The following is a 26,464-nucleotide window of genomic DNA, read 5'->3' on the forward strand; positions in this document are numbered from 1 at the left end:
AAAATAATATTAATTTTACATTACATATTATTATATAAAAAGACATGACATGCCTTTTAATAAGGACATACAATGATAGGATAAGGGAAAATGGCTTTAAACTAAACAAGAGTAGGTTTAGATTAGATAATAGGAAGAAATTCTTTACTGTGAGGGTGGTGAGGCACTGGAACAGGTTGCCCAGAGAAGCTGTGGCTGCCCCATTCCTGGAAGTGTTCAAGGCCAGGTTGGATGGAGCTTTGGGCAACCTGGTCTAGTGGAAGGTGTCCCTGCCCACGGCATGAGAGATGAAACGAGGTGATCTTTAAGGTCCTTTCCAAACAAACCATTCTGTGATTCAGTGTTTCGATGAATAGAGTTAAAGCATCTGAGTGTCTGCTGCTGCTTGGGGCTGTTAAACTGAGTATCTACAGGGTTTTGAGACTTTCTTTAAAGCTCATAAGTAGGGCTTGCATGGAGTATAAGTTTTGTGCTGACTCTCAGCATTTTGCTGAGTGTCACTCAGTTAAGATAAAACCTATGACTCAGAGGACATTAACTCAGCACTTTTCACATGAACAAGCCCTCTGCCTGCATCCTGGCTTTTGCTTTCCTTATTTCCCTAACCTGCAGACCCACTTCTTTGCACACCTGTATTACACCAAACTCACCTCTTAGGCTTCAGACTGGTTTATATATAGGACTATTGATGTTGTGGTAGAAGGAATTTGGGATGTTACACAACACACCTTCAGTGATAACAATGTTTTCTCTACTCAAGGGAGACACCAAATCATCTCCCATGTGTCCTGTCTCAGCAGATGGGGTAAAGATGTCACTTGCGATGTTTTCTGTTTAAGATTCACATGCTGTTTTAGGAGGAGATGGGCAGATGACTGGAGACAGTACAAGCAAAACCCATAAGTCTCAGTGCAAACAGGGCAGCCACAAACCTGGAGTAAACTAGTACTGGGAGCACTTTAGTTCTGGCTCTTTCAAGGAGATGCAGTTCAGATCCAGGCTGTGTGCTGCTAGTTGCTTGGAAAAGCTTTAACTGGTCTCTGCCAAACTCCTGCAATGCAGTCCTGATTTCATCCCTTTCTTGTTTGTTTCTTTTTTTCTTCTTCTTTCTTTTCCATTTCACAAGTGGATGATTGATTGCCAGGATCTGGCAAGGCTGTTCCCCATGCTTGGATAATCCCATGATTGATAGGCTGACACTGTGGAGGGCCAAATGCTTTCTTCTACCTTGCTACATCTCCTTCTGCCAATGGGCAAGAAAAGCCTCATGTGATGATGTCTCCAAGCCTGAGGGCTGGAGAGACTTGCAGTGAGGTCACCCACTTAGTCACTATACACTAAATATTAAACTTGGACAAAAATCACTTTTTCAACTAGCCCTTCCTCACACTAAATCACTGTCAAATGCGAAGTTACCAGCACTGTGCCCAAATCTGGGAAAATGAGAATGGAAGACAAGAAATATTTCTTTTCCTGTGTAGTGTGGAGCCAGTCCAATGACTGCTCAATGGGTTGCAGCTTGAGAGTATTTTGTGATTCCCTTTCCTTTCCTTTCCGAACCTTTCCGAACCTTTCCGAACCTTTCCTTTCCTGTTTTTCTCTTCTCTTCTCTTCTCTTCTCTTCTCTTCTCTTCTCTTCTCTTCTCTTCTCTTCTCTTCTCTTCTCTTCTCTTCTCTTCTCTTCTCTTCTCTTCTCTTCTCTCTTCTCTTCTCTTCTCTTCTCTTCTCTTCTCTTCTCTTCTCTTCTCTTCTCTTCTCTTCTCTTCTCTTCTCTTCTCTTCTCTTCTCTTCTCTTCTTTTTGTTTGGTTTGAGGGTTTTGTTATTAGATGGGATCTATTTTCTTATTCCCCAGCTCAGAGTAATCCTAAAGAGAAGCATCAGGAGCTCCTCAACCATTTGCTCCCTCTGAGGTCTGATGATCTGAATCCAGATCCCCTCTAACACATTTCCTCCCCTATTCTTAAAAGTGTTGGGCAGTGGGGTTTCCAGCGCTCCATCTCTTCCTCTCCTTGGAGCAACAATGGGCCTTGAAAATATTCTAGAGCTTCTAACCTGAATTTTCCTTGTTTCCATTCAAACTGATTACTTTTTGTCACATCCTCAATAGACATGACGAGCAATTAATTATAATCTGCTTCAGAATATCCACTGTCAGGGTGGTATTTTCCCATTTTCTTGTCTTCCCTTTTCTAAATGAACTCTTTTATTTTGGCTTTGCCTCTTAGATCATGTTTTCTAAACTTGTTATCCTTAATGTATCCTTTATATTACTTTGTCATTCTGAGGAATGGTGCCCTTCACTGGACACTGTGATCCATCAAAGGCTCACCACTGCATAGGGCAGGAACACATGTCCTCTCTGCTCACCCAGCATTCATTTTGCATCCCCAAGTGATATGTTTTCATAACATCATCTTCTTGTATATCATATAAATCATTCTTAAAAGAGGGGCAGGACTTGAAAAAAGTCCAACATTTATCACTGACTGATTTGCTGGAATTTTCCTATTGTTTCTCCCTGACTAAATATCCCTTCCCTGAAGGTCCATCTTATCAGAACTTTCAACAGCCCTCCAGAGATAAGCCAGTAGAGCTTCCTACTACCCTCAATTTCAGACTACAATAGCCTTGCTGCAAAGGTCCCTTGCCAACTCTCTGGCCCTAGCTCAGTCTGTAACCCACAGGCACCTGTTTTGTAATGCCACAAATGAGAGGCAGGATGGTGTTTGCTCTGTCAACTCAGGAGGACTCTAGACACAAGTGTCTGCTTATCTTTTTATCGAAAAATAACTCCCCCAGCTTGTTAACTGCTGTGGGACCTGCATGTATGGAGCTTATTTCATCTGGGTCTTGGTACATGGGTGTCCACATCACAGAAACCTTCCCAGATGGCACTTATGTTGATTCCTCATTGGAAAAGCCAAGGACACGGTAGGGGTGAAAACTGGTCTGCTTTTTTACGCTTTTAAATCAGTCCTTCCAGATGGTCCTAGTAAAGTAAAAGGTAGGCACTGGGGTTTCAGCTGTGCTTGAGGCTCTACACCATGTTCACAAAGGACAGTTCTCTTACCTGATGTGACCAATCTGGCAGGCCCTTGATGCTATCTTAACATTTAGCTTTTAAATAAGATAGGAAGAAAAAGTAAAAAAAATAAATTGCTGAAAAGCTCAGGGCACAGCCAGACAAAATAGTTGATGGCCTTCAGAAACTCATAGTTCTGCTAGACAGGATTCACAAGCCAGTGTGTTTTCCTAAGTCACCGTATAGTGGAAGAGCAATAAAGTTACTCACGTAAACAAGAAGCATGGTTCAGGTGAGAAGAATTGGAAAAATATTGTTAAAATGCAGGCTAATACATATTTAGTCACTTTCTGTTCATTTTCTTCATCTAAAAGCTGTGATTTTCTTCTCATGAAGCCAGAAAAAGTCAGGACAGCCTGACAGAGTGACAATGTATTTTTCTCTGGGAGAAATCTGGATGAAGACTTGAAGACTTGGTCTCTGCTTTATAGGATGATTCCTGCCTCCCACCTCTCTGTTGATGCTGTTGACTTCACTCCACCCTCTCTTTCAGGTACGACAGCTTTGGCCGCCTGACCAACGTGACCTTCCCTACTGGCCAAGTGAGCAGCTTCCGCAGCGATACCGACAGCTCTGTGCACGTCCAGGTGGAAACCTCCAGCAAGGATGATGTCACGATAACAACCAATTTGTCAGCATCAGGAGCCTTCTATACCCTGCTCCAAGGTGAGTTGGGCCACTGTCCCTCTCTTGACCAAGCTGCACAAAATCAGGAAACAGGCATCGTCTTGATAATCCCAGCACCAAAAATCACCTGCATCCCCAGTGCCCGAGAGCTCCCCACATGCTGGTACAGACACACACTCACAGCTACTTAGCCACATTCCCAAGCACAGCGTTTGCTCTGCAGCTGTTTTTCTGCACTCCCAGCCGGTCCCCTTGCCGTGCAGTCTCATGCAGTACAATCCTCCATCATCATTACCATTATTGTTGTAATAAAAAGGGTTGCATAAATCAAACCACACTTCCAGCCATCCCCTTTGCTTCAGTCTCTTAATGGCTTCTAACTTAACAGTTACTCTCCTCCTGGAACAAGCTTCCAGCTGGTTGCTGAAGATCTGATTCTTTGTTCAGTGGCTGTTCAAACGTCCACAAAGAAGCATCCAAAAAAATTACCATTCCTGTGCCCAGTAGGTCTGCATTAGAACTAAAGGGCTGGTGTGGAGAGACACAAGGGAAAAAAGAGAAGTGGACAGCCACTGTCCACTGGTGGGACCAGTTTGTGGCTGTGGGAAATGAGCACAGTTCTGTCTCTGGTGAGAAGGTGAGAAGCAGAGGACTGATTAGGTGGAGGAAAGGTGATGAAGTGGGAAAGAAGAGAGGAATAAATATCAGGGGATCACTGTGCTGGAATACTGGTAGGGGCAGAACCTGTACTGCACAAACAATGCCAACCTGGATCTCCGGGTTCTGAAGGCTGAAGCCTCCTTAGGATCAGGATGAGCTATCACCACTGTTCCCTGGAGCTTGGGGAAAGGAAAGGAACTTTCAGATTCTGCTTTCTTCACTCTCCAGATTTCATTTAGTCTGTCCCTGATGACAATGGGCTGTTAAACATCTTTTCACCTTGTAAGGAACAACCTGCTCCAAGTGAGACAAGCATGTTCCGGAGTGACATTTGTTCCCACATCTCTGGGACACACATTTCCCTCCCCCACCCTATAACACCAAGCTTTCCTAAAAGAAAGTGCCTGTTATGCCTGAGCACTGATTTTTCTCCTTCTGCAGAGGGCAACTGAGAGGGTGCCAGCCCCCTCAAGCTGTCCTCATTATTCCTGTAGGGACACACAATGACTTTCTTATTCTTTACTTGAGCTTGCAAGGCAGATCCAACCTACCCCACCCCATCCCATTCACTCACATTAAGACACGTGGCAAGTACACAGACGTGAGGTTGGTATCAGCTCGAGAGCCTAATTAAGCAATAGAGCCCACTGTTGGGTGCCCTTCAGTGAGAAAATTGACTGTGATGTGATTTACACCCTCAGCACTGAAGGCACAGTTGCATAATGCTGCCACAGTCAATTCTCTCATTGTCCTGCCCTCTGGCACAGGAACATTCTGGTCATTAGGACATGCAGAATTACAAACAGCTTAACCATCTTCAGAAGTATAAAATTATTAAACTGTTTGTATCTGAAGAAATTCATCTTAAAACGAAGATCTGGATAATGTTGCAGACGAGGTGACTTGGTGAGCCAAATTCTTGGTGAACCTTTCAGAAAACCTGGATCACGCTGTGAACAGGTAAGGTCTGACAAGACATTTTCAGAAGGTTACAAATTCCTGTAGGATGGATTTATGAGCTTCTGCAACAGGCACATCAGCACCCTGGTGGGATTTTGTCTTCTGGACTAATGACAAAGTGAGCATTTGTGCAATGCCAAAGTAGGGCAGTAGTGCCCTAGAGCCAAAGCAGCCTAAAATACAGCATCCAATGGCTCATGGATTTCATGTAGCCCTTGAGAAATGCCTTCCAAAGCCAGGGAAGAGTCTTCTCTTGGGAAAATGTTGAAAGCAGAGGATTTACATTCCCACACAGTACTGGTGACAATAACCCTTCTGTGGTGCTTATGTAACACAAAGGGAACATCACATGTCTGATAAATTTCTTGTAAACCTTCAAGCTTTCCCCTGCTTCCTGGTGAAGGATAAAGAAGGGAGGAATATATTAGCTATGCAGGGATATTTCACTGATTTGATTTGAAATGCATCTCCTAACACTTTATCGCCAAACCAAGCATCTAGGAAAAGTGTGACAGCCATCTGACTGTGGCCCTACTCTCCATTTGCAGACTAAAGCATGGAGTGGGGTTTATCTGGCTGGAGGCTATGTCAAAGACCATCAACTTACATACTCATTGGTAGAGCTAAAATACTTGGATCTGCATTGTGGATCACTGCTGTATGTTTGTGGCAAAATCTTGCGCCCCCGCATTTTCACACTGTCACTACTGTGTACGGAAAGTTGAGTGGTGGTTCTGCTGAGGTCACTGTGGCAGGACTCCAGCTGGCTACAACCAGAACAGGATGAGACCCACATAAAAAAAGACCAATTGGTGTCAGGTTTCCGTCCCTAATTATACCAAACTGTGCTCTTTCCTGATCTACTTCATCCGGTCGAGAGATGATAATTTCTCTGTGATCTTTTTTCCTTGTGAGCTACAGCAGAGCAATCAGTGAACTTGCCTCAGAATGGAAAAACATTTTGTGTGCATTTTTAATGGGTGTTTTTATTCACAAGTAGGAATTTATGGCACCCTGGAAGACAGAAACAGTAATATTTTCCAGCTTTTGAGGAGCTTCAGATAAGGCAGTCTTTGTATACGATTTTAAAGCCATTCTGCATTGAGCAAGTCTCATGCTTTCTTACCCTTCATGAGCTCCTCTCTGCAGAGAGAAATGCCAGCTGGAGATTCAAAGGATGGGCTTTCAACCTGCCTGATTCCTGAAGGATGTAAAAGAGAGATTGTTCTTCTGTTCCACATCTGAACTCCCAAATACTGGCCTCAGAATCCACTGATTTTTCAAGACCTAGTTGAGGCCAGATGTATGGAGACATGTGGGAGCTTAATGCCTCTGCTTTCTCTCCAAACATGAGGACTTCAGTTGCCTCCTGAAAGCTTTCCCAAGGGAAAGAGTTTGGCTGTTGTTTGGGGAACTGGTTAGCATTAACTCACTGTGCAATTTCCTGTCAATTGTGAGACAGTGAATAAGCTGAGGAAAGTAGATGGCCCCACTTTTTCATATATTGTTGTGAAATTGGGATCTTCAGGATATAAAAGCATGGAAGGTTTTCAGTCAGACTGATTTAAAACAAATATCTCACCACCCAGAGTTTTAGCCTAGAGGAAGAGGTTTGAACCCACAACCTTTGATAAGGTATTACACAGTTTTTTGACTGTTGCCTTTTTTAACCTGTGTGAAACTTTCTGTAAGAATTTGAGGTGCAGAAACCTCATCAGAATGAAAAAGGGATTGCCCATATTTACTTTCACTGATGAAACCAATGTTTTGCTCAGTGTGAGTGGGACAGGTGAGTAGCAGAGTGTATTTGGTTTACAATCATCGGAAATGCTGATGCAGCCTGATGGAGGGAACGAATGAAAAGCTGGAGCTGGATCATCAAATATGAGCAAAGATGTCTTTTCTGTCTTCAGACCAAGTCCGAAACAGCTACTACATCGGTGCTGATGGCTCTCTCAGACTGATGCTTGCCAATGGCATGGAGGTGGCCCTGCAAACCGAGCCACATCTGCTGGCTGGCACCGTCAACCCCACAGTGGGCAAGAGGAATGTCACCCTCCCCATCGACAATGGACTCAATCTTGTGGAGTGGAGGCAGAGGAAGGAGCAAGCAAGAGGGCAGGTCACGGTCTTTGGACGTCGACTGAGGGTAAGTGAGAATCATGAGCAGTTTTGGCCTCCACTTCCCATCCCATCAGTCCCCACTCTCATGGCAAAAAGGGACAGGGCTGATTTGTATAGTCTGCATTAGGGATGAAGCTGCAGGACAGAAAACTGGCTGTTCATCCTCAGTGACACAACCTTTATGACTGGAATATATCCTTATATCTCCTTATGTGCTGATGTTCCCTTAGCCATCATAGGTGGTACTGCTGATCTCCCTACAAGACCTCTGCATCACCAGGAATGCGTGACCTCCCATCAGCCACTGCAGGTTTAACATTGTCTCAGGCTGTTTAAGCAAGCAAAGGACAGTCATAACTATACCTCACCAATTAGTATAGGTGTTTTCTACCTGTGCTGCTGGCAGTAATAGAACAGAGCACTGAGAGCTTTCTAGGTATAGCAGGACTGGCTGAGAGAGTTGGGGTTCTTCAGCCTGGACAAGTGAAGGCTCCAGAGAGACCTTAGAGCACTTTCCATTACTTAAAGGGGCTCAAAAATGCTAGAGAGGGACTTATGACAAGGTTATGGAGTGATAGGACAAAGGGGAATGGCTTCAAACTGAAAAAGGGAGAGTTTAGATTAGGAATTAGAAAGAAATTCTTAACTGTGAGAGTAGTGAGGCACTGGCATAGGCTGCCCAGAGATGATGTGGATCCCCCATCCCTGGAATTGTTCAAGGCCAGGTTAGATGGGGCTTGGAGCACCCTGGGCTAATGAAAGATACCCCTGCCCATGGCAAGGGGGTTAGGACTAGATGATCTTTAAGATCCCCTTCAACCCAAACCATTGAGTGATTCTATGATGACTGTTCATTGGGCAACCTCAGAAAAATCTCTAGATTCCTGAAATTTGCTAATCTGTTGAAGCTGTTGAAGAGCTGGGCTCACAAGGCATTGCACCACAATTGCCATTGTTTCCTGAAGTGTTACAAGCAGCTCCAGCCTGACAGTACTCTCTCCTCCGTGAGTTCCTGGACCTTTCTGTGCTTGACACTGATATGTTTTGAAAACATTGTTCCACACAATGCACCTCATACTTGTCAGGGCTGTTTAAAGATCTTGCCCAATAAGCCTGTAATTCATGTGCTAACTGCTGGCAAGGCTGGGAACTTGTAATAGCAAGTCCTGTGCACTCACCCTGTACCTTGCTAGTCTCAGAGTCACGGGCTGATGAGCTGTTCCCAGGAACCTGCTCAGCACCTGGCAAATTCAGACCCTCTGAGAAAAACGCTTAGTGCCCTTTAATGCCACCACAGCAAAAGGACTGCAGCTATTTAATCACACTTAAACTTTGCAGTAAATATCAATGTTCTGGTTTCAGGATATATGTTTCCCAGTCCTTGCTCTTCACCTCTCCTTATTCCCTGCTGCCTGACCCCTGCCACCTTGGTGTGATTTCTCCCATCTCTCCTTGCTCACACTTGTCAAGTATTTCTCTTCACCCTCCCCATCCCAGCCTCTGTTCTTTTTCCCCTGTGTTGATAGCCTCTTATTTTTGTTACCAGGAGAAAAACTGCAAAGAGTAGTGAAAACTGAAGCTGCTTCTTCAGTGCAAACTGCTGTATATCTGCAGATCAGTTGTCATCACCCTTTTTGTTTGGTTTGTCTTGGGGTTTTTATTTTATTTTAATAACCAACAAAATTATTAGATGGGTCTTTTTCTGAAAGGAGAGAGCCTCCTGAAATTTGCAGCTGTGTGACAGCTATTTGGTGTTCAAAGCAGTTTCCACTCATTTAGCCACAGCTCAGCTGCCCATCAGTTTTATCTTCCAAAATTTTTGCAGTAGGTTCAAACACAGAATGTGTGTTTGTTTTATATTGTACTACAGTTGGAAAAACACTTGCAAAATGAATTTTCAGGCTTGTTACTTGTATCTCTATAAATCTGCCAGAACTTATTCACATTTTGAGCCTATCAGGGCCCTTCTAGTGAAGCAGAAGTGCATCTTATGTGGTTGAAGGACTCAGTTATGGCTCTGTTCAGGGGTTCAAAGTAGCTGAAGGTGTACAAGATGTTTAAAGCTTCCTGTCTGTACCTGCATGGCAGCATCTGCACCCCTAATACAAAAACCTGCAAGGTGCTAATTGCCTCCCTGGGGATTGCATGACATTTATCATATTCTCTGTGTCATGTTCTCCTCTGCCTTCACAGCAATAATTACTGCTTTCCCTGGCAAGGGAGAAACTTAGGGAAGTTAAGTTCAATATGTTTTTGTTCATTTTGAGAAATGTTATAATTTTCGGCTGTATGTGACTAAATTAATACTTTCCCTCTCCCCTCACCCTACTGCTCACGTGAGACAGAAGCAAAGACATGGTGCTCCATGGGGAAAGAACATCCCAAAGAGGCTGCAGCATCATTCTATGAAGCCTTTGAAGTGAGGAAAACAGGATCTGGACACTGTAAAAGAGTAATCCTTTCTGCTGCCATCACATGGATCCATATGATCCATATGAGTTGTGCCTCTTCCTCCCATGGTTGGGGACTGACAGCCTGTCACCATGAGCTCGACTAACTCCCAGCACAAGGAGGCCAGTTCCACAGCTGCCTCCTTGACCCTTCCTAGGAAATAATACAATACACATGTTTCTTTATTACAGGTGTAAGGCACAGGGTAGGGGCTTCTGCATGAATGAAGGGAAAGAGGCCAGCCCTCATGACTTTTTTCCGGTCTCAGCAATGCTGACCTGGCTCTGCACTTGACCAGGCAGCTGTAAAACAGCATAAATATGTTAAAGCAGCCAGTTTCCCTTCTCCTGTCCCACGCACCCCATGGAAAGTTGTGATGCTTTATCCACCCAGCCAGCAGTGAATATTTCTGCAAATTGGCTGGCTATGAATTCCAACCGTCACTGGCCAGCAGCAACACAGACTCCATCTGCAGTGTGAGTATTAGGTAAACTGTGCTTCAAGGAACAGGGCTCCTTCCCTTTTTTTTTTTTATTAAATAAACTTGAGTTTTTCAATAAAGAAGGATGTAAAATAATCTCTTGACAGTGGAGCAAATAGAACAGCCAAAAGAGGCAGAGCTGCTGGCTCAGCTCTTTTATTTATTTAACCATTAACTATTTATTTAGTAACTCCTGTCATAAGTCACTTTGTTTTTCCTAAGATGTTAGCAGCAGGTTAGTGGTGGCATCAAGAGCTAGCATCCCAGAGAATCCGCAGAACCCCTGTGATCAGAGAGGGATATGGTGCTAACCAGTCCTGGTGTGTTGACTAATGAAGATGGTCCAGCATGATCTACACAATTTCTGCAAGACGTTTAGTCTGGATATGGCCACCCCAATGGTTTTAGCAATTCACTGGGGAAATTTCTTTGTAGACAGCCATTTATCACAGGGATGTTGTTGGCTCCTGGAGTTCTCATTGCAGAAGTATTTTTTGCCCTCCTCCATTGAAGATTGCCAAGGTGTTTTCACAAGAATTCTCCCCTTTTTGTGCTCTTGTGCTCCCAGGGAGATCAATACATGTTATTTAATTATCATTTAAGCTAAAGGAGTGCCATAGGAAGCATTGTAGAATCAGAGGTGGTGGTGTGTTTATGCTCTTTCTTTTCCAGAGTAAGCTAAGAGATTTATAAATGTACTGTGCAACATATGAGTTTGGGGTTAAATTTAGTCTCTCACACATTTTAGATGGGATGTCAAATCCACTGTGAACTGTGGATTTAAATTTACCCTGTCTTGATTCGGTGCTGATCACAAGCCTTGTCAAAGTCTAAGGGGCAAAACCTTTTTGCAGGAGATTTTCAGACTCTGATGCAGGATAAGGTCTCCGAGATGGCACCTTATTTAGCTGCTCACCATAAAACACGGTTATCGGACTGAAGCCTGCAACCCTGTCAGTTCTGCAGAAAGTTCACTTCTATACAAGGCATGCCCTTGAACAAGGATTAGAAAGATTTAGGCCCTGTTCAGAGGCTACTGGCAGGGTAGGGTTCACTTTGCCCATCACATTGATGGGTGACTGGCACTGCAGCACGTCTCCAACATAAGAGACATTACAGCAAGAGATATCAGGAGAAAAGAAATCATTAAAAAAAAAGTTTCATGGAAAGGGTGACTGGTTCCAACTAGTCCCACAGACATTGCTTGCCAGAGCATGTGGAGGGTGGAACAACTTAGGACATCAATAATGGGATACAGAGACTTTAACTGAGCTTAAGAGCTATCCAGGGACCTTCTATTTGGTCCTTCCAGCCCAGTGAATGGCACTGCTGCTAACATATGGCTCAGGAAGGCCTCCTTCAGCCTGGATTACTGTCCTAGCCCTGGAAAAGCTCTTTCCAGCTTTCTTGGTGAAGATCAGGAGCAGAAGAAGCTGCAGCTGCCAGGCTGGAGCTCTCTGTGAATAGATGGGAGGCAGAGATGCTATTCCTTCCTGCTTTGCTTTTCTTTTTTTGCAAGAAATTGCCACTCCTATGTCTCTATAAATAGCAGCAAGCACCTATGAGATATCAAATTGCTCTTAGTTACACATGTACCTCTGTACTTAGAATTTTAGTACCTTTTTATTTATTTTCCAGCTTCCCTGTTACAGTGGACTGTTGGCTGATTTCTCCTCTCTACCATTACACATTTACATTCTATTTCACACATATTTAATTAGAGCATTGTCTACATTTCCACAATGTTTCTTTCCTCAAGTCATACCCACCTATTAGCATTGTTATTCATAAGTTGAAAATCATTATTGCACTTGCCTTCTCTTTTACATCATCCTCACACATCATGGCACCAATTCCTTCTTCCCCAGCTCCTGAGATAACTTCTTTTGAATGCTGATATTATGGTGTCTCTAGGCTTCTGCATAGACATCTCCCCATGCAACACGAAGACACTGCAGTGATCCAGCCTTTCCCTCTCCTGTTCTACCAGGGCTGAGGAACCTCTTCCTTGTTGGTTTGACCCCATCCTTCCTCTCACTGTTTAGCTCTCAAATACTCCCACATCCCCAAAAAAACAGTAGGAATTCAATCATACATCATAAAGCAATGGCCAAAATCAAAGCTGGAGCAGGGCTGAGAACAGTGCTCAGGTCATAGAATTATAGAATCATACATAGATGGTTCAGGTTGAAAAAGACCTCTGAGATTGTCAAGTCTCAAAGGTCATCAAATCCAACCAAAATGAGCACCACCACCATGTTCACCGCTAGACCGTGTTCTCAATGCCATATCCAGATGTTTTTTGAACACTTCCAATCAGGAGTATCAGCTTTACCCAAAGCATTATAGAGTAGTGTTTTTAGCCTGGTCTGAAGACCTCATAGCAAACAGCAAATTCTGGTTTATTGACTGCAGCTGAAGGGCTACAAAGGGCACTGAAGACTTAAGTCAGCTCTTTGGAGTTTGAAATTCATCCAAGAAGAATCTGCACCTTTTTAGAAAAGAGAGGTTCACCAGCTGAAAGAGGTTTAGAAGTGGTAAGATGGAGAAAGCTATCTTCACTGGCAAGCTCATACTGGGAATGTTGCTTTTCATGCTTGCTCAGTACTTTGCTGCTGTTGTGATGTGGCTTTGTAAGTCTCCTTGCACACGTGGCTAAACATGAGTTGTGTTGTCAGCTCCTTTTTGTATTGCTGTGCACCGCAATCCATGAACCAAAATATATTCCTGCTCCTACCTTTGAAGTCGATACCTTTGATCTTTGGAAATGCAGAGGCACTGGAGGTATGAGGAGTATAATTATGCCACTCTGAATAACCCCAGGACAATGAAGTTAAAACTCCAGTTCTTATGGGAAAGTTGCTTCTCTGTGCAAAATCTACAGTGGTCAAGGCCCCTGTATTTCACAAAATCACGGAATATGCTGAGTTGGAAGGGACCCGCAAGGGTAACTGAGTCCAATTCCTGGCCCTGCACAGGACCATCCCCAAGAGTCACACCATGTGTCTGAGAGTATCATCCAAACGCTTCTTGAACTCGATGTCAGGCTTGATGTTGTGACCATTTCCCTGGGGAGCCTGTTCCAGCACCCAAACACCCTCTGGGTTTAGAACCTTTCCTAATATCCAACCTAAACCTCCCCTGACACAACTTCAGGCCATCCCCTTGGGTCCTATCACCGGTCACCACAGATCAGTGCCTGACCCTCTGCTTCCCCTCATGAAGAAGTTGTAGACTGCAATGAGATCTCCCCTCAATCTCCTCTTCTCCAGGCTGAACAGACCAAGTGACCTCAGCCACTCCTCATACGCCTTCCCCTCAAGGCACTTCAACATCTTCACTGCCCTCCTTTGGTTGCTCTCCAATAGCTTAATATTTTTCTTATCTTGTGACACCCAAAACTGCACACAATATTCAAGGTGAGGCCACACCAGTGCAGAGCAGAGCAGGACAGTCCTCTCCCTTGACCAGTTGGGGATGCTTTGCCTGATGCCCCCCAGGACATGGTTGGCCCTCCTGACTGCCAGGGCACTGCTGACTCCTATTCAACTTGCCGTAGACCAGGACACCCAGGTCCCTTTCCCAGCACTACTTTCCAACATCTCATTCCCCAGTCTGTACGAACATCCAGGGTTGCTCCATCCCAGGTGTAGAATCCAGCACTTTTCCCCAGTGAACTTTATATGGTTGGTGACTGCGCAGTCCTCTAAATTGTCAAGGTCTCTTTGCAGGGCCTCCCTGCCTTTGAGGGAGTCAACAGCTTCTTCCAGTTTTGTATTGTCTGCAAACTTGCATTAAGGAAACTTCTTGTAATAGGAGTCTCCTATTACAACTACTATTCCTGTTAACAGAGGAGGTCTTGATGTGGGATATGGGTGGTGTTGTTTTAGGATGCCATGCTACCCCACAAGAATCTTCTCCCACTTCATCAGTTGTCTTACCTTCTAGTTCCAGAGCCTCTTTCCTGTTGTAGAAGGTACCAGTCCTACCTGTCAAATTTCGAGGAGGAGGAACCTTTCTCCTGTTATGTTCAGTGACCCACTTCCAGCCCTCATGTTTAACAAACCCTTGACCAAACCCTTGACTAACACTCCATTGACTAATTACCCTACAGGGTTCTGAGTCTGTCTGCTTCTCCACTACAGTGGAGATTTGAGAGTCCCGAGATTCTTGAGACTGTAGCATCTCTGAAAATAATTGATCTCTCTCTTGCTCATTTGCCTGAATACTATGAAGCCTGTTCACTTCTTCTTGTAGCTCCTTCACCTGGTGACACAGCTCATTTCATCTCAGGGGAAAGGCTTAACTTCCAATGCCTGCAGTAAACTCAGAGAAAAACTCTGTTTTCCACTATGTTGATGCAACATCCATCTCTTTTCTATGTGTTGGTTTTTGATATGTGTGAAAGCAAAAGACACTATATCCTAGGATTGATAAGCAGAGTACCTTGCAAATATTCCTTGCAACAAATTGTCATTCTATGTTCTGTAGGTTACGTCTGCTGTCGCAGTCTTAAACGTAGATTTGGGCAGTATTCATTCACTGTGGTAGTGTTTCAAAAGTACCATTCTTCTGCCTCTTTCTTCACTGAAGTCACAGAAGCAATGTTAGGACAACCCTTTGCTTTAAAAATTGCCTCTTATCCAGAGGCAGTGAACTGCTGGATACTCTCCAGTGTGGTGTAAAGAGGCATTTGGTGAAACAAGGCTGGTCTTTCTAACTTAAACTGTTTCCAGCTTCCTAATTCTCCATCTCTTTCCTGTAGGTTCACAACAGAAACCTGCTGTCCCTCGACTTTGATCGTGTGACAAGGACAGAGAAAATCTATGATGACCACCGCAAGTTCACGCTCCGCATCCTCTACGACCAGGCAGGGAGGCCCAGTCTCTGGTCACCAAGCAGCAGACTGAATGGGGTCAATGTCACCTATTCCCCAGGAGGACACATTGCGGGGATTCAGAGGGGCACAATGTCAGAAAGGATGGAGTATGACCAGTCTGGCAGAATTACATCCAGGATCTTTGCTGATGGCAAATCATGGAGCTACACTTACTTGGAGAAGGTAAGAATCCTCTTACCACTCAAGAGACAGTGCCTTTGAAGCACTTGGACTTTAGTCCTTTGACATCAGTTCAGCTGCACTCCTTCACATCTTTTTTAAGCACAATTTTCATTTGTTGAGTTAACTGCAATATAAAATATATGCAGATAATGTCATCAGAATGAATAGTAGAAATTTTCACTGGGGTTTTCCATGTGAAAACAACCCATACAGTCTGACATCCTGCGTTCTTCATGCGGGCTGTTCCTGCTTTATAGGAAATACATGTAATTAAAAAGTGCAAGGCATAAATCCAGCCACGCTGTTGTAGCACACTTTGCAGTGTATCCTGCAGTCTTCATTCTGGAGATTCGTGTGGGACTTAATTTTTCTGGGTATTACCATTAATTGTTACACTGCCCAGTGACCTATAGATCTATATGCTATATACCTGGGACTGGAATTTTTTATTCCTGATTTTTTTATAGCATCCATCTCTAAAACAGTTTAAGAAAACTGTAGTACCATATCTTTTAAAAAAGGAAAAGGTATTGACTTACTCCTTGTATTATGTAACCTATGTGGATTTTTTGTTATATTCAAAAAAATCCCAGAACAAATAAGCATGCACATAGAAGTTGTGAGTAAGAGAATAACAGAGGATAAGGTGACACAACGAATTAATTCAGCATTGGAAGGTGTTGGGGGATACTTTTTCAAGCATGTTTAAGTAGGTCTACCGATTTTATTTATTTAGTCTGTAAAAGTTATTGGCACGGGGAATTTGGGTAGAGACAGTCAGCTACAGGGTATTGATTTGAACTACTGAGCGTTCTGAACTTAGACCTTCCTCACTGCATTGACTGCTTCTTTCTCTGACCCACTCCTGCTTGGGGATACTTGCTGTGCTCTGCAGCTGCTTGCCTCTCACTGTTTAATTCTGTGGGTGCAAAGATTTGTCTCAATTGCCCTGCTCTTTGGATTGAAGAATCTTACAGGTTTTGTGAGAGTATAATTTTGCTCAAAACCTGGGAATATAATCTGTACTTTCCTTCTTCCCATCCAGTCCATGGTGCTGCTCCTTCACAGCCAGAGACAGTACATCTTTGAGTTTGACAAGAATGACCGGTTGTCATCGGTGACCATGCCCAATGTTGCACGTCAGACTTTAGAAACCATTCGTTCCATTGGCTACTACAGGAACATTTACCGACCACCAGAAGGCAACGCCTCGGTTATTCAGGATTTCACAGAGGATGAGCAGCTCCTCCACACTTTGTACTTGGGCACAGGGAGACGTGTCATCTACAAGTACGGAAAATTGTCCAAGTTAGCTGAGATGCTCTATGACACCACAAAGATCAGTTTCACTTACGATGAAACTGCTGGCATGCTGAAGACCATCAACTTGCAGAATGAAGGGTTCACCTGTACGATCAGGTACAGACAAATAGGGCCCCTCATTGATCGACAGATTTTCCGCTTCACTGAGGAAGGCATGGTGAATGCACGTTTTGACTACAATTATGACAACAGCTTTCGGGTGACTAGCATGCAAGCAGTCATCAACGAGACACCTTTACCTATTGATCTCTACAGGTATGATGACGTGTCAGGCAAAACTGAGCAATTTGGTAAATTTGGAGTAATTTACTACGATATCAATCAGATTATCACCACTGCTGTCATGACTCATACTAAACATTTTGATGCCTATGGCAGAATGAAGGAGGTCCAGTATGAGATATTCCGGTCTCTCATGTACTGGATGACTGTGCAGTACGACAACATGGGAAGAGTGGTTAAGAAAGAGCTGAAGGTTGGCCCTTATGCAAACACAACTAGGTACTCATATGAATATGATGCTGATGGCCAGTTGCAGACAGTGTCTATCAATGACAAACCACTCTGGCGTTACAGCTATGACCTAAATGGAAACCTCCATTTGTTGAGTCCGGGGAATAGTGCCCGCCTTACACCGCTCAGGTATGACCTCAGGGATAGGATTACTAGACTGGGGGATGTGCAGTACAAAATGGATGAAGATGGCTTCCTGAAGCAAAGGGGCAATGATATTTTTGAGTATAATTCAGCTGGCCTGCTCATCAAAGCCTACAATAAAGTTAGTGGGTGGAGTGTGAAGTACCGCTATGATGGCCTAGGGAGGAGAGTCTCCAGCAAAACCAGCCATGGTCATCACTTGCAGTTCTTCTACGCAGATCTGACCAACCCAACCAAGGTCACCCATCTATACAACCACTCAAGTTCTGAGATCACCTCCCTTTACTATGACCTCCAAGGCCACCTCTTTGCAATGGAGCTCAGCAGCGGTGATGAATTCTACATAGCCTGCGATAACATTGGCACTCCTTTGGCTGTTTTCAGCGGGACTGGCTTAATGATCAAGCAGATACTGTACACAGCATATGGGGAGATCTATATGGACACCAATCCCAACTTCCAGATCATCATTGGCTACCACGGAGGACTGTATGACCCCCTCACAAAGCTTATCCACATGGGACGGAGAGACTATGATGTGCTAGCGGGTCGGTGGACAAGTCCAGACCATGATATGTGGAAGCATCTGAGTAGCAATAATATAATGCCTTTCAACCTGTATATGTTCAAAAACAACAACCCCATTAGCAACTCTCAGGATGTCAAATGTTACATGACAGGTAAGACATTTAAATTACTTAACATTTTCTCAACCTTACCATCAGTGAATAGGTGTCATGGTTTAACCCCAGAAGGAGCTAAGCCTCACACAACTGCTCAATCACTCCCCCCAGGTGGGATGAGGGAGAGAACTGAAAAAGTGAGAAAACTCGTGGGCTGAGATAAAGACAGTTGAACAGGAAAAGCAAAAGCTACTTGTGCAAGCAAAGCAAAACAAGGAATTCCTTCACCACTTCCCATGGGCAGGCAGATGTTCAGCCGTCCCAAGGACAAAGGGCTCCATCACACAATAAGGGTGACTTGGTAAGACAAACACCATCACTCTGAATGTCCTCTCCTTCTATCTGCTTCTCCCAGTCTTACATCATGCTGAGCATGATGACACATGGTGGTCTGGGATGTCCCTTGAGTCAGTTGGGATCCGCTGTCCCAACTGTGTTCCCTCCCAGCCTCCTTGTGCACCCCCAGCCTCCTTGCTGGAGGGGTGGGGTGAGGAGCAGAAAAGGCCTTTAGTCTGTGTAAGCACTGCTCAGTAATAATGAAACCATCCCTGTGTTATCAACACCACTTCCAGCACAAATCCAAAACACAGACCCATAGTAGCTACTATAAAGAAATTTATCCTAGTCAAAACCAGTGCAATACGTATGTCCTCTCTCAGTGTCCTGATCAGGAGGTTTTCCAATCTTTAATAAAATGGACATAAGTTTTAGTTTGCAGTTTACCCCTATGTCCAGGGTATGTTTAATTCATTAGCATAGATGGAAATTGTAATTCCCAAACCTTTTTCCTTTTCTCATCTTTGGTGTTTGTTCATTTTATTTTGCTTCCAGATTTTCATCCCAGATATCCCAAGTTTAGCTATCAATTAATGTCCTGATGACCTTTCTCTTTGTAGAGGGGCAGCTCTGTTTACATAGTTTTGCCTAGAGATTTATTTGCAACTAAACAAATGACATACAGATTTGTTCTAGCAGAATGGCAAAGTAACTTAAACCTTTCATTACAGTCAGCCATTTCAGAGTGGCTACATGACTACAACACTGCTAACTATGTAGTTCAAAGTTAATCTGCCTTACAGAATTAACAGATTCTACAAAAAAAAGCAGATGCTTTAGGCTTAAAGGCCAGATTTTGGGGCACACCTACCCAACAGCTTGACATAATCTCTGAACTGCTTCCCCTGGGACTTTGTAAAATGGCAGTAATATGAGCTCTATGTATGTTTGGGTCATTCTGTATGTTAAATTTCCCTCCTATATTCATAGAATCATAGAATCATTTATGTTGGAAAAGACCTTCGAGATCATCAAATTGAACCATTAACCCAGCACTACCAAGTCTACCACTAAACCATGTACCCAAGTGCCACATCTACACATCTTTTAAATCCGTCTTGGCATGGTGGCTCCACCACTGCCCTAGGCAGCCTCTTCCAGTGCTTGACAATCCTTTATGTGAAGAAATTTTCCCCAACATCCAATCTAAACCTCCCCTGGCACAACTTGAGGCCATTTTCTCTTGTCCTTTTCTTGTTACCTGGGAGAAGAGACCGATCCCCACCTCACTGCAACCTTCCTTCATCAGACTTGGGCTCCAGACCCTTCCCCAGCTCCGTTGCCCTTCTCGGGACATGCTCCAGCACCTCAATGTCTTTCTTGTCATGAAGGACCCAAAAGTGAACACAGGATCAGAAGTGTGGCCTTACCAGTTACTTAAGTTCATGGGGACAGTCACTGCCCTCGTCCTGCTGGACACATTATTTCTGATACAGCCAGGATGTCATTGGCCTTCTTGGACACCTGGACAGACTTTCATCTCATCTGCCATCGCCTACCTGTACTGATAGCAAGCTGAATGACCTCACTAGCCTTCCATCCCTCTAGCACTGGTGTGCTGCCCCCAGGATTATCTCTAGTCCTTTCCCCCTTCAAATCCAGTTTCATACTAGTTTCATACTGTGTGCAACACTGGTAGCAATTTTTAAGAGAACTGTTTTGGTGGGACTCTTTTCTAGATACTTCCCTTTGAAAAACCCAGTGCCACTATCACAAACCAAATGTGCATACTTCTTGAGGTAGAATCAATTTTTAAATGCTCCTGCTGCATCTATCACAACTTTTCCATATTCAACAATAACTGCATTCCCCTGAGTTATGAAATTGACTTAATGGCAAATAAATATTGCAAAGTAAAAATCCCGGGTTCTATTCTGCTTGTTTTTCTAGCCATTAGGATTCATTTTTTCAGGTTCTTCTGCAATAAACATAAGGATTATATTGTGGGTTTTTTAATGAAAAACTGTTTTCTCCAGAGCTGAGAAGATGATGCCACAAGGGAAGTAAAATATGTCAAAAGATACAGGCTAAGAACCTGTGTGTTGGCCTCACTCTGATAATTAAGGCTAGCAGCGAATACCTCAAGATAACTTTTCCTATCAGAAAATGCTCATTTGTCAAAACTGAATTTGTTTATGGGAGAAGGTTGAGTTGAGAAATTTCTCAGCAAAAATGTTGTAAACAGCTCTCAAGATTGTCTAAATGACAAATTCCAAAACAGCCTAAAAGAAGAATTCCTTTTGGGTTTTCAACCTTTTCAAGTTAAGTGAAAACTAATGACTGAAAACTGGAAAAGAAAAATTAAGGAGTCAAAACTAAAATGGAAGTTAATTTGAAATTGTTGAACTGATATAGTTTTTGAACTGTTGCTTTGTGGCATAATAACAGAATTTTGTTTTCCTGCTCAAATTTTTTTTTTAGCCCTGTCTTAGAACAAGTGCATAGCTTCCCACATAGCTCTGACAATAAAATCAAGATGTCCAAATCTGATACACTAATATTTTATATGCACCAAATAACTTTTTCCAAGGTCTTATAAGTTCTGGTTTTTAGTTTTTCAAGAATATAGAGCCCAAATACATATTTTAAGTTTCTCCTCTCCCAGTGCATGGAAGAAGCAGGCCATGCTATGGGCTGAGTGCTGTGACACAAAGCTTCTACCCCAGCATTTCTTTCTACTCAAGCTTTCAGTCACCTTGTGGGCAGGACCCATGATGAGAGTGCCCTTGTCATCACAACCAAATCTGCCCAGATTTTGGCACTTTCTGTCCCTCCACATTCCCACCCTGGGATCTACTGTCCTTAGAGAAGATCAGTGCCCAGGATGTGGGTGACTAACACGTGCTTTTGTTTGCACTGATGAGGTCTCTGAGCTTGTGGATACAAATTGGAGGCATGCGGAGGGGAGAGCGGGAGAAGCAGGTATTTGTGTTTTGAGAGGCCCATTGTTAAACATGAATATTTTAGTGATTGTACACTTCATGGTGCAGAGCTTTGCTGCCAGCTTCAGCAATCTTGATGGATTGCTCTGACATTTCCATTACATGTGTCTACATTAAGCACCCTTTTTCTTTGCCCTCAAATGAATTTACTTTGAAATGTGTTGGCAGGGTTACTGTAGCTGAAAAAAACCCATGTGATGTGAAATGTACTTTTCTGTCAAAAAAGTTGTCACTGCCTCTTGGCAAATTAGTATTTTCCCCTCTGTTTTCGCAGCTCCACACCTTCCTCCTATGATTTTGGCGGGGCTTTTTTTTTTTGTGTTCTGGGTATTCCAACACCTCTTCCCAAAAAGAACAAACTCCTGTTTGCAAATGTGTTGAAAGTCAGCTTTCTGAGAAGTATCAAAAAAAACCCTGTCTTGGATATTTCCAGACATGTTACATATTTTTCAGCAGTTCAGCATCCATGCTCTGTATTATTTTTCACATTTTTGAAGTGCTTGGGAAATGGTTCCTGCTCCAATGCTGACCTTCATGGTTTTACTTTGTTCTCCTGACCACCTGGTCCACAATATGTACATCAAAGGTCTTCATTTGAGATGAGAAGAATTTGGAAGCAGGCTGGCTTAGTGCTAAGCAACAAAATAATTAAATGAGCCTTTTCATTTCTTTCCTCCCCCCCAACCTCTCTGTTTCAAAGACACTCCAAAAACAATCTGTACATTGAGTGAACAGAAGTGTTTTTATTACAGAAATCCTCCCCCTTCCACATGGATTGTCGCAAGGGCTTTTTGGACATCTGCCCAATCGCAACATTTTAGCCTGTAGGAAAACAAGCAACAGATAGTGTGTTTGTTTGGCTCCTGATTCTCCAGTCATCTGGAAGTGCCTTATTTGCCACTAGCATCCATAATTTCTTTTCCAACCGGTTCTTCAAAACATTCATTTAGGCTCATGGGAATAGAGAAAAAAATATTCAGAGATGCATATTTGATTATTTAAATTGATTCCTTCTTCAGATTGTTTCAACAATGCTTATTGAGTTTAGCAAAATGAAAATCAAGCCCCTTGCACTGCCAGCTTGAAGCAGAGCAATCACCAACACAATTCCAGTTACATCCAAACACCTATGACTCCTGGGAGCTGATATTAGTTAAACTTTACCTTCAAACCTTTGTTTTTCCTGCAATTGCTATTTGTGTGCCAAATGTACATCGTATTGCTCAGGGACTGTAGCAGGTGTGTCCTCTGGAGTTCAGTGAAGGCAAACAAGGTGAGATCATGAAACACTCTGAAGTTAAAGGGGAAGTGAAGCTGATCCCAAGCAGATCTGGGAGTTACTCAACCTCATCATTATTTCTTCCAATGGATTAACTTTCAGCTGCTATTCCTAATAGCTGTGCACTCAAAAATCAAGGAAGACTTTGTAATCTACTGGCAACTAAATGCAGGAATGGTGTCCCAAATGGCTTTTCCATCATGTACCCTTTAGTGCCAGTGGTCCCTCTTTTCACAAGACAATAGTTTACCACTAGCAGCCAGCAGTTTTCTCACCATCCATGGACTTCTTTTAAGAGGTTTCTAAAAAGTACCCAAGCAAAGTAGTCTTGTATCTGTACCCTTATTTTCACTATAATTTACCTTGCAGGCTGACTGTAAATGTCACTGTAAGAGATGACATGTGACTTTACACTGGTTTAATACTCAAACTACACTTTCTTTTGAAAAATGCCAGGAAACTCAGGACTGAGGTGGAAATGCCATGGAAAAAGCAAAAGACATGTCCAGAGCCTCTTGCATGAGCACCTGCTAAATGCCTGTGCTGTCCATCCAGGATGTCCTGCTATTCTGGCTCACACAGCTCTAAATTTAGTCTTCAGCCTGCAGGCCCTTTGAGAGTCCTCAGTGAGAGAAGTATTGTGAGTGAGGAGTTCAGAACTTACTTTAGGACTTGATAACATTTCCCATTCAGATGGAGCATCTCAGCCTCCAAATGTATTGCTAGTCCTGCACTTCTCCTGCATACCTTTGAGCAGTGCCTGATTCTTGCTCATGAAGGGCAGATGTGGACTTGGCTTTGATTTGGGCCATTTGCTCACTGCCAGTGCTTCTGTTTCAGAGCTGGGAAAGTGCAGAATTTGGCTCTGGTTGGAGGTGAAAAGCCCAGCTTTTGGCACACAGCTCTTTCAAGGACCATTAATATTTGTGCTCTTCACACAAAGTAAACACTCATCGTTTTGGCCAGCCTGCTACAGTGCCAGCCACCATGGGGTTCTCCTCTGGGCCTTCTCCTGGGCAATCCTGCTTGAGAGATCAGATAATCTTATTTATGCTTCTCTTCCCTTCCAGATGTCAACAGTTGGCTGCTCACCTTCGGGTTCCAGCTACACAACGTCATCCCCGGCTACCCCAAGCCAGACGTGGATGCAATGGAGCCGTCCTATGAGCTAATCCACACACAGATGAAAACCCAAGAATGGGACAATAGCAAGGTGATCCATGCAAATCCATACTGTATCTCATGCCCTTATCAGCAGACTATTCACTTACAATCTTTATTGAAAAACCTCTATCAGTGTGTTGTCCCAGATACACTGGGAGATTAAGAGCAAGTCAGACCCCATTCCAGTATTGAAATCTATCTGAATAATCACATCTTAAGTTCACTACTGCCATGGTGCTTTTTCCTGTATTTTCTGGTCGTTGCTCAATGAAATAGTTACTGTTTCTTTCTCCCACAGAGGCCATGTTGCCACATATTGCAGGCTAAATTCAAGGCCTTTGCACCAAGGATTCTTTGAAATTAAAAAAAAAAAAAATTTAAAAAAGGGCACATCTTGATGCAGAATCAGTTTTCACAGACTTTTTTTCTAGAAATTTATTCAGTCTGGCTTAAAATGTCCTAAACAAGAAGCCCCAGTACTTCCCTAGGAAACTATTCTGCATTGCAGGGACTCTCACCAGAAAGAAGTTTTAGATGATATTGAACTTTCATTTTACCTGACTGCGTTTATCCCAAGTAACCATGTCCTGCTTTTAAAAACAGCCCTGCATTCCAAGCCATTTTGGTAGATGATGGCAGGAAATTCAATGCTAAAATTGGCACGAAAAAAGCTTTTGCACCCAATCATTTCCCCATCTTCCTGTTGGGAATTACTCAGCTGAAAGATGGAGGCAACACTGTTAAAGGTTAGAACACTGAGTCAGGATTTGAGAGCCCTGGGTTAACTCTCAACCCTACTTCTTATCAGTGTATGACCTTGAAAAAGTCATTTACCTCTCAGGATACTCTTTCATCTTCTAGACTGATTGTATTCTGGGGTTGCTTTCATCTGTTTAGTCTGAATCCTCTTTAGTCTGAACTCCTGCTTGATATTGCTGTGTGTTCTAACTTTGCAAGAGCAATGAGGCCCCAACGTGCTTGGGGAGATCAGGACACGTTCTTAACATTTCTGCTAATAAAATGATAGGCAATGGAATTGATTCCATCTGCGCTCCTAGCCTCTTTTATCTGTGACTTCACTGAAATCTTGGTGTCCTGCAGCAGATTCTTAAGGTCCTGTACACATCTTAAACCAGAAGGTCACACCTCCTTGACAACAAAAGGTATCACGCAGAGGTGCGAACAAGATACTGTGGATTGAGAAAAGTCATGTGTCAGTCCATCCTTGGTACTCAGCCTGAAAGTTGTGGTGAAGACAAGTTAAAATGTACCAGCTTGAACTTCAGCAAGAGATTTATTTTAAGTATTACTTAATAGTAGAGGGGGGACCAAAAGAACTCTGCCTTTTTGCTACTGGGACTGAGTTGATGCTTGAAAACTATTACACTGCAGCAACTCAGTTGTGTTTTTGAGCTCAAAGACTCCTTTTTTCTTTCTTATTTCTTTTGATTAAACAATAAAATGCTAATAGAGATTATTCTGTAATGAGAGAGAGCCTCAGGATTTTTCCTCCTCTCTGATGTGACACAGTATCCTCAGGCAAAGCCGTACAGGAGAAGGCAAACAGGGAAGGCTTGTTCAGAGACTGCACAGAAGATTGTCTCGGAAATATTATGTGCAGTAGGTAATAACCCACACAGAACCACCACAGAAATTAGTAGTAGTAGTAGTAGTAGTAGTAGTAGTAGTAGTAGTAGTGTTATTATATTATTATTTTATCATTAGTTCATTATCATGATTTGACTTATTGAATAGCCAAGTAATGAGAGACAGCTTGAGATGAAGACTAACCCTTGCTCATACAGGCAGACGAGCTGGAAATAAAACCAAGGAGACCCTCCTTTCCATCCAACCATTTTAGAGGAATCTGCCTGAATGAGCAATAAGAAGAAAAGAAAATCTCCATGTCCCTGCCAGGTTTTTAAAGCCAGAAGTTGCAGTGAGGACTGTGCAGGGACCTGCTCGTTAAAAGAGGGCTTTATGCAGCCATCGTGCTTCCAGATGAGTCACTTTACACTGAAATGTTGAAAGTGGAATTTAACCATTGCAGGCTGTTTTATGTTCTTCCCCTGTGTTATGACAGCAACAAAACATGAGCATTTTATTTCTGTCTACAGTTGCAGGATCATGCTGTGATAGCAAGTGGCTCTTAAATGCAATAGAGTAGGATTCCCTTCCTTTCTGTCACACCCAGCATATTGTAGGCACATATTTGCGTAAAACAAATTCATTCACATATGATACCTGAACACATGATCCATTTTCTCCTATGCCTATCCATGCATCCAACACTGATGTTTCCCATAAAGTTCTGTTCACTTGCAACCCTTTCCAGCCAAACCGGCTTCCAGACACAATCCAGCCCTCCTTCCTACTGTTTGTATATTTTCATGAAGCATGTGGAAGAAAATACAAACTTTGGAAAATTTCACATCACAAATGACAGAATTAAACATAGGTCAATGGAAGCACACAAAGCATTTTCAGATGATAAAAATGGTCAAACTGGAGCCTCTGGAGTAAGCCCCAGCTCTTTTGTCATTTAAAAGTAGCCTGGACAAGGCATTGATCATTGAATCATATACCACAACTTTCTCATTGCCATGTCTTCTGATCCCTGTTTCTCTGGATC

The 26,464-nt window shown here is 43.1% G+C and overlaps 1 protein-coding gene across 13 annotated transcripts in view; it reads left to right on the forward strand.

Moving 5' to 3' along the window:
* TENM4 (teneurin transmembrane protein 4) overlaps nt 1-26,464 on the forward strand; it is a 750,083-nt gene that overhangs the window by 716,541 nt on the left and 7,078 nt on the right. For all 13 annotated transcript variants that reach the window (XM_039384005.1, XM_039384003.1, XM_039384001.1 and 10 more), the window contains 5 exons: nt 3,577-3,749; nt 7,244-7,479; nt 15,152-15,448; nt 16,494-18,108; nt 23,739-23,881. In XM_039384005.1, the coding sequence (XP_039239939.1) occupies nt 3,577-3,749; nt 7,244-7,479; nt 15,152-15,448; nt 16,494-18,108; nt 23,739-23,881 (2,464 nt within the window). The remainder of the gene's footprint in view (nt 1-3,576; nt 3,750-7,243; nt 7,480-15,151; nt 15,449-16,493; nt 18,109-23,738; nt 23,882-26,464) is intronic.

The sequence above is a fragment of the Pipra filicauda genome, unplaced genomic scaffold (assembly GCF_003945595.2).
Source record: "Pipra filicauda isolate LSUMZ 115617 unplaced genomic scaffold, ASM394559v2 scaffold335_size1511353_pilon, whole genome shotgun sequence".
Classification (NCBI taxonomy): domain Eukaryota; kingdom Metazoa; phylum Chordata; class Aves; order Passeriformes; family Pipridae; genus Pipra; species Pipra filicauda.